The sequence below is a fragment of the Podarcis erhardii genome, assembly GCF_964252035.2.
Source record: "Podarcis erhardii genome assembly, chromosome: 11".
NCBI lineage: Eukaryota > Metazoa > Chordata > Lepidosauria > Squamata > Lacertidae > Podarcis > Podarcis erhardii.
The window spans coordinates 10,506,625-10,520,445 of record NC_138501.1 but is presented as its reverse complement, the minus strand read 5'-3'; the positions used below and the strand labels follow the sequence as shown (position 1 = coordinate 10,520,445).

The window sequence follows — 13,821 nt, the reverse complement described above, 5'->3', positions numbered from 1 at the left end:
GAAAGCACGTCAAAGTACAAGTAGATAAGTAGGTACCACTCTGGCGGGAAGGTAAACAGTGTTTCCATGTGCTGCTCTGGTTTGCCAGAAGCGGCTTAGTCATGCTGGCCACATGACCCGGAACCTTTACCTTTACCTCTGGTTATGGACACTTCTGGTTATGAACGCTTCAGGTTATGAGTGCCACTAACCCGGAAGTAGCTGCTCCTGGTTGCGAACTTTGCCCCAGGATGCGAACGGAAATTGCATGTCGGAGGTGTGCGCGCAGTGGCAGGCACCATTAGTGAAAGCGCTCCTCAGGATAAGAACGGTTTCAGCTTAAGAACGGACCTCTGGAAGAAATTAAGTTCATAACCAGAGGTACCACTGTACTGTCTTTTATTTTCATAGGGCATGGATGTTCATGGGGAGCAGTCTGCATACTTTGTTCACCAAGGGGGGGGGAATCATTTAGAAAACCACGACTGCAACCTTCTGTTGATTAATCAATTATATTAATTGTTTAGAAATCTTTGACCAAAAGACATCCTAGTTTTAATTAGGCAACAGGATTGAATCCTTTAAATCCTTTTAAAAAAAAGTGTTTGTGTTGTTGTTTATCTGGAGGGAGGTGTTTTGTTGTGTGAGTGCATTTCCATGCATCATCGTTTTTCTTCAGGGAAATTGGATGGTATCTTGGATCAAATACATGGCTTGACATCTCAATCTCTGATCCAACTTTTGCCTTGCACTCAGTTTCTTGGGCAAGTCTTGTTTTGTGACTATCCCACGGTCGCCATGTTGTCATTAGACATAATCAACGGTAGGCATTTTGTGGCAATACATGAAAAACAGTTTCCCAAATTTTGAAATTTGCCCGTGGACCCCAAGATGTTACTAATAAATTCATATTTATTGTGTGTGAGAGAGAAGCTTTGACTTCTCCCAAATACTGCTTAAGAATTCCAGCCTCAGTTAGACCAGAGATTGGGTTGAGCAGGAAGAATGCATGTCTGCAAAGCAGCCTATTGTGTGAAATAGGCTTTTCACTTTTCTTTTTTAGAGCTGTCGTTAGTATACATTTTATGAAATCTATTGTAAAAGAAAATATAAATCAGTTCTGTCTGTTTTTCAAAATGTATTATGACCCAAGACTTCTAGTTACTTCTGTGGAATATGCACTTCTACGGGGATTAATGAAAAAGTTACTTGGAAAATGTATTTATTCCTACCTCATTACACAGTTTCTAAGAGGACTGGAAGATTAGCTTGCATAAATCATATCTGAATGTGGTTGCATTGAACAAAACCTATTGTAGAAATGTCGCAATCAAAAAATATATTGGGCTAAGAGCTTGTGGAGCACAGATATGTGCTGTCATCAGCATTTGAAGGCAAGCAATTTATATAATAACACAGGGACTTTCATAGCATCATAGTTAATTATTTCAAATTTTAAAAGTTCATTCTCAGATAAGTAACAGCTTTTATGTTTGGTAGGTAAGACATTTTTGTCCTTTCATGAGGCTCACCAATTATACTGTACTTACAGATGAATAGATAAGAACTACCCAAATGGATATTAAAAGAGCTGTTTATAAGTTGTCATTCCTTAAACAATATCTTGGCCATAACAGCACAGTTTAAAAAAAAAAAATCAAAGAGAGGTCTATACAAAGTGGTTTACCTAACTGTTCCCTATGTTTTAATAAATTTGATACTGCTTTAGTGTCATTCACTTAAGTTAATTGTATCATTGACAATTATTTCTTTTTCCTCCTCCTTACCATTTCAACTGTCCTACATCCAACTGCTTTTTGCATCTCACTGAATAATATTGAAGATTGACCACAATGAAAGGATGAAATTCTTTCTTTCTTCGGATACACAATTCAATGCAATCAAATCGCTCACACTTGGCAAGATCCTAGGTAAGTACAGTGCAGTAGATTTTCCCTAAAAAAATCTCTCTCTCTCTCTCTCTCTCTCTCTCTCTCTCACACACACACACACTAATGCTAATCTTGTTGAGAAACATTTCTTTCTCACATTTGATTAGGCAGAGAGTGACAATCAAGGTAGAAGTTTCATTCTTGTCAAAGTGCATACATGTAATCGCTGGTAAGTGCTCCTAGAAAGATGTGCACGTGGATTCCATTAAAAATAATGTCATACTTATCTTTTTCATTTTTGCAATCAGGCATAACGAAACATGGCATTCTCTGTGCAGTCTAACAAAGAAAAGGCTAAATCACACTCATGTTATAGGCAAAAGAAAATGAGTTAATTGCTCAAGCTGCAAAATGACATTCCTTTTGAATGATGCACCTTTGCAAATCATATCACAGAAGTTCTGTTTTCGAATATATTCATCTATGGAAGGAGATCAAGTAATGCAACTTGTGGTATAGCAAGGCCTCCCAGAATACACAAAACACATCATTCTGCTATTTTATTTCAGGAGGAATAATCAGGACTCCTCAGGGGGTAGTGGTTTGAGAGTTGGATTTAGGTGAAAGAGGCTCGGGTTTTATAGAGTGTAAATATGGTAAAATATTATAGAATAGCTTGTCCTAAATATTTGCCTGTACATGAATACAGCTTGTAACTTTGTAATCTTTGATTTAGCTTTTGAAGCTCTTCTGAGAAGCAAGCAAACCATTCAGTGGTTCAAAACGCCAGCCTGTAAAAATGTCCAGTTTTACAAAACTGCTGTAATGAATCTTTCAGAAAAGAACTGATGGAATTACAAATGTAGAATGTTGATTATGTGATGTAGTACATTTAAAGTGAGTTTTCTTACAACAAACCCACTCTTTCCTTGTGACTCCAAAAGACTGGGGTGCGTGTGCATGGGCATTGAGACAGAGTGCAGGAAGTGGTGAAAAAAACCCAACTTTCACTCCTACCAGCTTAGTTCCCAGTTTGCCTGTCCCTGGCCGCACAGTAGAAATAGCTTGTGGTTCGAGGACCCGATCCCCGCTTGGTGGAATAAAGACACGTGGACACAGTATATAAGGTTAATGGGCAAGAAAAGGCCACAACTTTATTGATTACAGCAAGTGAGAAGGTATTGGCTTAGGCATTGGACCATGGAAGATTGACTCCACCCACTCGGAGAGGGGTAAGCCTAACGAGGGGTTATTCACCAGTAGGTGGAGCCTGTTGATGCTAATACAACTATAAGCTCTCCCCTGGTGTCACCAAGGGTCGTGCCATGGCTCCCCACCATACAGGAATCGGACAGGATTCACGACCCCAGATTCCTTTAATGGAATACCCAAATTCGAAGGGGTAGGCGATGGCCACACCTTGCCCTTCCACACACCAACAACACATTCCAATGCCCCCTGTGTGACGTGGGAATCGTCTCCCGCCCACAACACCTCCCCTCCGGAAGGAGGAGAGTCCTTATTGTGCAAGGGCAGAGTGGGAAATTCCCCCCATCAACTGCCTTGAGGTCAGGGTTGACCATTTCTGCTGGAGGGATGCCAATAGATGGGAGAGGGAATCCAGTAACAGTGGACAATTCTATGCAGGCAAATAATTTACAAGCACACACTAGTGGTTAAAGGCACCAAGATGGTGAGTGTAGATTCCCCATTCCTAGATACTTTGAATTGAACGAGCCTCTTTTAGTAACGTAAGAGGTGTGATGAGATGGGGCACAATCAGTCAGCAGATTGCTTCTAACTCAGAGATGGCAGGTTGTAGTGATTGCGCAATTAATAGGCACAGCTCAGACATCAGTTCTGCATCCTATATGACAGTCATTGGCTTGTCCACGGGAGGTGAATTGACATGGTTTTGTGGTAATGTATCAGCTTCATATGATGATACTGATACATTACCACAAAACCGTGTCAATTCCCCTCCCATGGACAAGCCATGGGGCTTCATGGGGACGCGGGTGGCACTGTGGGTAAAACCTCAGCGCCTAGGACTTGCCAATTGCATGGTCGGCGGTTCGAATCCCTGCGACGGGGTGCGCTCCCGTCGTTCGGTCCCAGCGCCTGCCAACCTAGCACTTCAAAAGCACCCCTGGGTGCAAGTAGATAAATAGGGACCGCTTACCAGTGGGAAGGTAAATGGCGTTTCCGTGTGCTGTGCTGGCTCACCAGATGCAGCTTTGTCACGCTGGCCACGTGACCCGGAAGTGTCTGCAGACAGCGCTGGCTCCCAGCCTCTAGAGTGAGATGAGCGCACAACCCTAGAGTCTGTCAAGACTGTCCCGTATGGGCAGGGGGACCTATCAGCTTCATAGGGACGCGGGTGGCGCTGTGGGTTAAATCACAGAGCCTAGGACTTGCCGATCAGAAGGTCGGCGGTTCGAATCCCTGCGACGAGGTGAGCTCCCTCGGCCAATAAAGCTAGATGAGCGCCACAACCCCCGAGTCGGTCACGACTGGACCTAATGATCAGATGTCCCTTTACCTTTACCTATCTGCTATCTCAGAGATAGATCAGGCTCATTGTTATTTTGGGCTCTGAAAGTTGCTTCCGCTTTAGGCAGATTTCCTGTATAGTTTGAGTAATCACTGCCTATCTCCTTGTTATAATAAGCATTATGTTGTGACCCTCGTTGTACCAGTCAGAAGTCCACTTACCTTAAGTGGTCAGGGAGCATTGTGGCCTGGTCACAACCCCATGTCAGCGATCTGGAGGCCAGCTTGGGATGACTCTAGGCCTGTCTGCAGATTGGCCAATGGCAGGCTGGCCTGGGTACGGGGATTCCCCAGGGGACAGAACCAGCCAGCCAATGAGCATCGTTTCAGTCCGCTTGGGAGAATAAATTGAGGCTGTTGCCGCACTCCTGCTCAGTTTTCATTCAGAACCCTCATAGCAGTTGTCACAACTTTGTAAGGTTAGGCATTGGGTAAGCCTTAGTCTAGCCTCTGCCTACCCCTCCTTGGTTAAGGGTATCCTGTTAAAGGGATCAGTGAGGAGTTGCTTCTGTCCAATGCCCAGATGGGAAAAGGCCATAGAACTCTTCCAGCAGGGACCCCTCAGGGGGGACGGGACTCTATTTTATATAGGCAGATGGGCTGGAGATGGGCAGATGGGCTGGAGTTAATATAGGCAGATGGGCTGGAGTTAAATAAATGGCTTCACCCAATGGCTATGCCAAAACTTCATATCCATAACCAATAGAGTCTGGTCTGGTTATTTCATTACATAGGGAGTGGCTGTGTCACAGGGCCTTGGTACACAAGTGTCTTTCCTCTTTATTCTGGTTGTGGGTGCAAATGCTAAGCATTGATAAATAGTACACCTGTAATTTCTCTGAAATACTCTTCCAGCTGGGTAACTGTGTAGCACACCCCACTGACCTTTCAGTGCTAGAAATCAACAATGCTCTGTGTCTGAAAGTTGCACAATTTTCTTGTGTTAAATTTGAGTGAGAAATTACGCTTAGTATAATTTAATTGGAACTCTGCAGAAATGACACCTCTTGTGATCCAAATATGAAGTTATTAAAAGCTGGACTCATACTTGCAGAAATAAAAAAGGGAAAGAGAACCTTTCATGGAAGATTTTCTTTTCTAATTTGAATCACATTTTCTGTCTGGAAACTAATGTGTGGAGCCATAGAAAACATGCATGCAGTGTACATTTTTGTAAGCACATTAATTTACAGCCAATTAACATTTTCGTCCTTGGTGGCAAAAATTAATATAGCGCCACTACTAGATGGATGTTACCTTCCACAAGCAATGTGCATAGAAATTTCAGGAAAACTGAAAAGGGCAGGCAACCAAAATGAGGTTGTATTCCGGCAATACTTTATTCTGTTTTCCTAGCATTTCCTTACCCAATAATTTCTACATTTTACGTGATCTTTCACATGACTTAAAAGCCACTTCTAGAAATACATCAGAATCTAGTGGAAGTTTAGACTCATTTCCATGTTTATTGCTTCCAGGAAAAAAATGCTTTTGCAACAACATTAAGCCACAAAACCTTGGAGGTTTTGTGCTGTAATTTCCCCAGCATTTTCATGTATTGTGCCATGTGATGAAATTTGGGATGGTATTCCTGCATATAGTTCCATTCTGCTGTTTTGATTGGTGAATCATGGGGAAACAGAATCACAGATGGGCACGAAGCGTGGTGACATGTCCAGTGATGTCCATTGTTGTTCTATACGTCCCCACTGATGTGAGTGAAACTTAGCATAACAGGGTGGTATAACGCTGGAAAAGCCTCAGTTCCACCGTGGAGTGTAAAAGAAACATTAGAAGCTGGGAGAGAAGCAGTAGTATTATAACCAAGGAAAACAAACAGCAATCTCCATGTCTGAATGTAAAAGTATGTTTTATAGAAATTTCTAAAATCCAGTCCATGAATCCGAAGGAAAGCATTCTAACAGAAGTTTCATAATTATGCTATTTTGTTTAGAGCTCTGTTATGTGCTCTGAATGTTCTACCCATTTTCTGGCAATAAATGTGTGAGACAAAAATGGAAATAGGTTCAATGTTAAAGTATGTAAGTGAGGTAATTGTGTCTTCATTTTCTGAACAATCTCAAAATACAAGAGAGCTAAAGACAGTTCACAGAACAAGGATAAGTTCAGAAACAAGTACACCTACAAACAAAATTTGATATTTTTATGCAACATCTTATTTTTTTATGCAACATTTAAAAAATACATACTAGACATGTCCAAATGACCTGTTTATTGAGAATTCATCCCAATTTGTTTGCAAAGAGGTGTGACATCTTTGGCCATTTAATGAGCACTCTGACAGATTCACTTTCCCGTATTCTTCCTCATTGCTTACCTTATTCAAAAAGACTTCTTTTGGGGAAGCACCTTTGTTCTGAATGGCTCTGTTGGTTAGCATAACATTTAGGGAGAAAGATGCAGGAAAAGGCAGCCTTAAGATACTCAGGCGTCAAGTCAATTAGAGCATTAAAAGCATGCGCCACCACCTTCCATTGTGCCCAGAAACAGGCTGTCCCCAAGCAAAGCTACTTAAGGATTGGTCCTTGCAGCCAGTTGAAGTTAACAATCCAGCTGTTTCATTGCGTGGACAGGTGGAGTCCCCCAAACCCTGGGGCTCCCCCCCCCCCATGTGGAATAATGACTCAAGACAATGTGCTATGGGATTAAATTGGCCACAACTTTATTATATGTCAGATGTGGGTAGACCTTGGCTCAGGCATTGGGCGTTTATCCCTCCCAGTCCCCCGCCGGGGATCTGGGGAACATCAGGGTTATCCAGTGTGGGGGGGGGGATGGGCTGGCTCTGGAAAACATGTCCAAGCAGAGAGAGACCGCCCCCGTTGCGCCGCCGTCGCAGGGGAGAGCAATGACAACATCTAAGCATTCGGCCAAAGCCTCCTCCTCAAAAACCCCTTTAATGGGGAACCCTGGTATCGCCACCACAAAGAGGAAGGGGGCGTGTGTCACCGCTGCATGCCCCCCCCATTCAGGAAGATAGACGAAGGGATTCCACCCAAGGCCTGATACTGCCAAAGTTGTGATGTTTTGCTACGGGAAAGGCAAAACCTGCCAATGCAGGGGAAATCCTTTCCGGCCCTTCAACAGCGACCTTGACGTAGCAGCGCCCACATGCCTGTGGAGAAAAGGTTAACCTGCAAAATAAGTCTTAACTGAAGGTGGGTAGGGTGGGAGAAGCTCTGGAGCCAAGTGAGGATTCCCAGGTAAGATCCTCCCTCTATGGTGTGGGCAGATAGTCCCTCCCCTACCTGGCCTGGTCTCCTTGTCAACGCTTCCCCAGGCGGGATTGGGCAACTGGATGAGGTGGGTGGAGACCTCCAGGTATCCCACCTGGGGGAAGGCGAAGCCAAGCCTGTGCTAATGGTCCAGGGTCCAGGGGCTACGCGCGTCCACGCAAAGGGCATCCCCTGTTTAATATGAGGAGCAGTCATTGTGAAGTTTCTGAACAGCTCCGTTGCAGTTAGTCATACGTTATGCTGAACCAGGAGGTCTCTAGAGCTGGTAGTCCTTGGTCAAGCATAACCAGGGATTACCAGTGAGACACCTTCCTTAGGTGATGGATACATAGGATTGCCACCCACCCTGTATAATATGGAATCGTCCCGTGTTTCAGTGCAAACTGCTATGTCCTGTATTCTATTTCTGCTCCCCCCGTGTCTCGGCCATGCTCTAGCCTAAGTTAGGGGTCTTCTCCAAATCCATGTGTGTGAAAGTGTGTGAGAAAGCAGTTTCCCTTCCCAGGGAAAAGAAGTTGTGGGCTGTTCGCGAGCTTTCCCCATGTGCATGGGGCATGGCTAGGCCCCCCGTAATAGGGAGTCCCCAGTCATGTCACCCTTAGTCCGACCAATCCAGTCGACCAAGGGGCGTGGCTTGCTCCATTTAAGCAGCCCGTGGCTAGGGACTTGCCCCTTTTTCCCTGGGGTGACCCTGGGAGAGATCCTAGTTGATGTGCATCAACAGGGCTCCCCCTACTGGTGGTTAACCCTTCTGAGCCCCAAAGCTAGCCAACCAGTATTGACGTAAGAGTCAAGGCCAGTCTGGTCTTCTTTTCTATAAAGAATGGAGAAAGACACCATATTGTCCTCTTCAGGGAGCAAAATATATTGGGCCCACTGGGATCCGGTTGACTGCAGCTTCCAACAGGACTGGGCTCTGTAAATGTTAAGTATCCCAATAATATAATACAGGCTTAAGTGAGAGCTTCATTGTAGCAAGCTCTTTAGGCACAAACATTTGAGACTGTAAATGAAATGTCATGGTCGGTATAGTGATTTCCAGCTAATTAATGAAGAAACTACATCACCTATGCTGCGCCTGTGAACTAATTAATGGAAGTAGTATTGTAACTTGACGTCACCCATGTGGTAGAATCTTTGACTGCTGTTCTGAAGTGTACCATTTGTTTTTGTAAGTAGCTCACATGCCTGCAATATTATGCAAGGCGGTTTTTTGTTTTTAGAATCATGCAATGACTTTGATAAAGACATTAGGCTGACATTTTGCCATAACCTAATCTCCACTTGGCATGTTAAAATTGAGCTCTGCATGCCATTATCTTGCAGAAAGGAACAAATTAGCATACAGGTGTTTACTAAAATAATAGCAGCGATTACCATCACCAGAAAGGCTTAGGTTCAAAAATATTCTGTAAGATTTGCAAGACTTGATGTAGTGATAGGTTTACACAATGTGAAATAGATCTGACTTCACAGAATAGATGTTTCTCATTATCTTGCAAGGAAATATGTCTTCAGCCAGGCTTGTCTCTCATGTTATGAATATTATATGCCTCAGATTTTGTGAATTAGAGTAAATTTTGCCACATGACTTCCTTACAGTTCAAAATAAAACAGAGCTGAAATTTCTCAGATAATGTTTTGAGAAAAATTCTGAGATGTGTCTGAGATGGCCACCTTGCAAACCTTTCTCAGCCTATTCCCCAATATTTTTGTGGTGTGGCAATATGGAGGACACAAAATGGTGACTAGTTTGCCACACTTTCAGCAGCAGGAGGGAAAAGGGATAGCCTTAGGAGGAAAGGAATGAACTGTGAAACTTGGGTAACCCCCCACCCAAGAAACTTTTGAAGTCCTCCTCCCTCTAGTCCCCAATTTTTCTGTCCAAAAATGGGACAGAGAACTTTGAGAGTCCATTTGTGCAAAACTGTGGTTCAAATTGGAGATAAAGTATCTTGAATTAAAATCCCCCCCAACACATAATTTCTTAAGTAAGTAAAGCATGATATGAGTAAGGAATACATGTGACAAAATAAAAAAAACAACCATATAGCTTAAGCAATACTAGTAAAATATTGGTTGTATGTGAAACACTCTCTTAAGACATCAGAATTTGACTGATAGCTTTTATACAGAATGATGTATGGTGGTTTACATATTCATGATTAGGATTATTTTCCATTAATGTTTGAAGTTTATGGAGAATGAATATAAATATAGGCAATAATTAAAACATCTGAATTGAGTTTTACAGTTTGGGCTTTGAATGTGCTATAGCTAATTAAAAAATATATTTATTGGCAGACTAGTAACTGCCATTCATATTCTCTCTCTCTCTCTTTCTCACACATGCACACACACATATATAATGAATATATTCTCATTAAAAGCAGTCCAAAAATGGGGAGATGGCAAATTTGCATATGTTGCCAATGTGCATAGAGGCTCAGAGGAATACAGGTTAATTATTCAATTATTCTTCTGTCTCTTTGTTTTGTACATTTGCACTATGATTAATTTCCTTCTGTTTCTTTTGATTAGCAGAGAATAGTGATGTAGACCCAGACACCATGAAGGCAAACTCTCAGGGGTTCATTGGATGTCTCTCTTCAGTGCAATTCAACCATATCACTCCCCTGAAGGCTGCGCTGCACCATTCCAGCTCAGCTCCAGTCACTGTGAAAGGACATTTCACCCAGTCCAACTGCGGCACTTTAGCAGGAGCTGACTCAACATCAAGTGAAACAACTCATTCATTTGCAGGTAGCAAGCATATGGCTCTCATTTGTTCTATACCCTGAAACAGAATACAAGACAAAGGTTCAGAGTTTCAGTAAGAGAAACTCGACAGCCAGTGTGGTGTAGTGGTTAAGAGCAGTAGACTCGTAATCTGGGGAACCGGGTTCGTGTCTCTGCTCCTCCACATGCAGCTGCTGGGTGACCTTGGGCCAGTCACACTTCTTTGAAGTCTCTCAGCCCCACTCACCTCACAGAGTGTTTGTTGTGGGGGAGGAAGGGAAAAGGAGATTGTTAGCCGCTTTGAGACTCCTGAAGGGGAGTGAAAGGCAGGATATCAAATCCAAACTCTTCTTCTTCTTCTTCTTCAGTATTAGGTTGCCTAGCAGCAAACCTAAAGGATAGGGTCCAAAGGTACTGGGTTCTTTTCCCCCCACCCTCTCAACCTATGTCTTTCCCTCTAAGTGTTTATTTTTTTAGTTTTTGTATGTGCAATTTAATTATACACAGTGAATTAAAAGCAACAACAACACCCCCCCAAACACCCTTGTTCTTAGCAGCCTTGCATATATACTATTGTGTACCCGTTTTGTATAGCTGTATGTCGTTGCATACAGTATGTAGGCTGTAGCTGTGTACATGGATATATTGAAAACTCTCCTCTCTCTGCTTGCCTCTGTCATTTTCCCTTTTTGTTTCTGCTACAGATCATTCGGGACCAATAGATGAGGGAGAACCTTTAGCTAATGCAATAAGGAGTGACTCTGCAATTATTGGAGGTAATAGGGACTGTAATAGGCCAGCTGGTGCCATTTTTAAATACCTTTGGATCTTTCAGTAATAATGCAAAGTGAACAGGTGCCAAACCAACTGCAACCCCAACCATGTTTTAGGGCATTCACAAGTCTGAAAACACACAAATGAACATGCTCCAGGAAGTCATTGTTGGTTATACAGTAGCTCCTGAGTGTATGGCTGTTATGTGTTTCCAGTGCCCTTCAAATTTAACAGAGCAGATTTGGTCAACTTGTGGTGGAAGTGTGGATCTCATCTTCGCTATTGGTTGGAAAAGGCTGAGTAAGTTTTATGTCCTCTGCAGCATCCTTTGTCATTTCTGTAGCAAAGTGTATGAAGTGTTTTTAAAAAAAGGTTTTTTACCCCCAAAGCCATGGGCGTGTTCCATATTGCCATTTCCTCACAATGTGGGGTGCCTGACACAAGGTGGGAAAGGGTTTTTTTGCCAACAGGATGCCTATCACTTAATTGAGGTGAGGAAAACATATAGAAGTACTAGGGTAATTGGCCCACTTCGAAAAATGTGTAATCCTTTTGTTCCCCTCACTTTCTATCTGGTATGCCAATTTTTTAAAGAGTCACTGAACAAATTTTGAATACATTAAAGGTAAAGGTAAAGGTACCCCTGACCGTTAGGTCCAGTCATGGACAACTCTAGGTTTGCGGCGCTCATCTTGCTCTATAGGCCAAGGGAGCCGGCGTTTGTCCTCAGACAGCTTCTGGGTCATGTGGCCATCATGACTAAGCTGCTTCTGGTGAACCAGAGCAGTGCACGGAAATGACGTTTACCGTCCCGCTGGAGTGGTACCAATTTATCTACTTGCACTTTGACATGCTTTCGAACTGCTAGGTGGGCAGGAGCTGGGACCGAACAATGGGAGATCACCCCGTCACAGGAATTCGAACCGCTGACCTTCTGATCGGCAAGCCCTAGGCTCAGTGGTTTAGACCACAGTGCCACCCGTGTCCCTTTTGAATACATTATAGATGGCTTAATCCTGACAATTTGAGAAGCATGCTCCAAAACCCATTTAAGTCTGTGTACAGTTAATTTCCGGGACATGGGTGGTGCTGTGGTGTAAACCACTGAGCCTAGGGCTTGCCAATTGAAAGGTCGGCGGTTCAAATCCCTATGACGGGGTGAGCTCCCGTTGTTCGGTCCCAGCTCCTGACAACCTAGCAGTTCAAAAGCACGTCAAAGTGCAAGTAGATAAATAGGTAAACGGTGGAAAGGTAAACTGTGTTTCCGTGTGCTGCTCTGGTTTCACCAGAAGCGGCTTAGTCATTCTGGCCACATGACCTGGAAAAACTTTCTGCGGACAAATGTCGGCTCCCTTGGCCAGTAAAGCGAGATGAGCGCCGCAACCCCAGAGTCGTTTGTGACTGGACTTAACTGTGATGGGTCCTTTACCGTTTTTACAGTTAATTTCAGGTGATGCAACCACTCTGACTCCTGGCTGTTGGTCAGAATATAGTTCAGTTGGACTACTAGGATATAAGATAATTCCCCCCACTGCCACACTTATATCCATAAGACCTTTCCTATTTGACTTACAGAATTCCACGAGGACCTTTTCTGAGCCCTTCATATGCCTCTTATTACATTGACAGTAGCCCTTTTCAAATGTTCAGTGAATGCGCGCATAACAATATGAGAGAGAGAGAAAGCGTCTCTGTGTGTGTGTGCGCGCGCATGTGTGTGTAGGCTTCATCCCCATGGTCTGGAAATCTGCAAACTGTAAGTGCATAGGATCTGCACAAACACCTGGTGAACACAGAAGGTGAGGCTATGGATACAATCATGATTGCCCTCCCTCCATTAGTTCACCAGATGTCTGCAATGACCACTAACCGGGTCTGGCAGTGGGCGAGGTTTCTGGCCCGACACACAGCCCCACCGTCCTCTTGAAGCCACGCTGCTCTGCTGGCCATTGCTCTGCCCCTTTGGTTGCCGCGGTGATTGCTGGGGTTCCCACCAAACCCAAAAATTCAAATTTGACCTATCCATGGTGGCTTGGAGGCAGGACAAGAGAAGTGGGCCGCATTGGAGCAGGCTTCACTTCCGTTTACTCCAAAAGTAGGAAAGGGGGCCATACCCATAGCTGTCAACTTTCCCCTTTTTAAAAGGGAAATACCATTATTACGAATAGGATTCCTCACAAGAAAAGGGAAAAGTTGACAGCTATGGCCATAGCTGATGCTGGGTGCAAATGATTGTCGTCCCTCTATTAGTTCACTGAATGTCTGCAAAGGGTTTTACAAACCCAAAGGAAACTAGAATTATTTGATGTTAAATTATCTAACCATGCCAAATCAAATAAAATGAAAATAATTCACTTTAATTAGATGGTTAATAAAGTGGCAAATATTAGGACAGGGTAAAAGATGAGCATGGCCCTGCAGCTGAGATAGAGGACTGGAAGTCACAAAATCTGGACAAATTTCATTCTTTGGAACCTCTAGGAAACTGACTATTTTTATCTGTTCAGAAAGAAGGAAGAAAAGTCAAGAATGCCTGAACATTATGTGTTTGGGGACTCAGAGTTCTCAAGAGGATTTCAGTTTCTATGACTAGTGTACGAGCAAGTATAAATCTGTAAGCTTCAGTG

General features: G+C 43.4%; 1 protein-coding gene across 6 annotated transcripts in view; it reads left to right on the top strand.

The window, feature by feature from the left end:
* CNTNAP4 (contactin associated protein family member 4) overlaps positions 1 to 13,821 on the top strand; it is a 279,669-nt gene that overhangs the window by 261,911 nt on the left and 3,937 nt on the right. For 5 of the 6 annotated variants that reach the window (XR_014161099.1, XR_014161100.1, XM_081880312.1 and 2 more), the window contains exons 21-23: positions 1,823 to 1,910; positions 10,223 to 10,444; positions 11,125 to 11,196. Coding sequence is in view for 4 of the 6 variants with exons in the window: in XM_081880312.1 (XP_081736438.1) it covers positions 1,823 to 1,910; positions 10,223 to 10,444; positions 11,125 to 11,196 (382 nt within the window). In the remaining 2 variants the exon portion in view is untranslated. The remainder of the gene's footprint in view (positions 1 to 1,822; positions 1,911 to 10,222; positions 10,445 to 11,124; positions 11,197 to 13,821) is intronic. The other variant, XM_081880313.1, reaches the window with a different exon arrangement.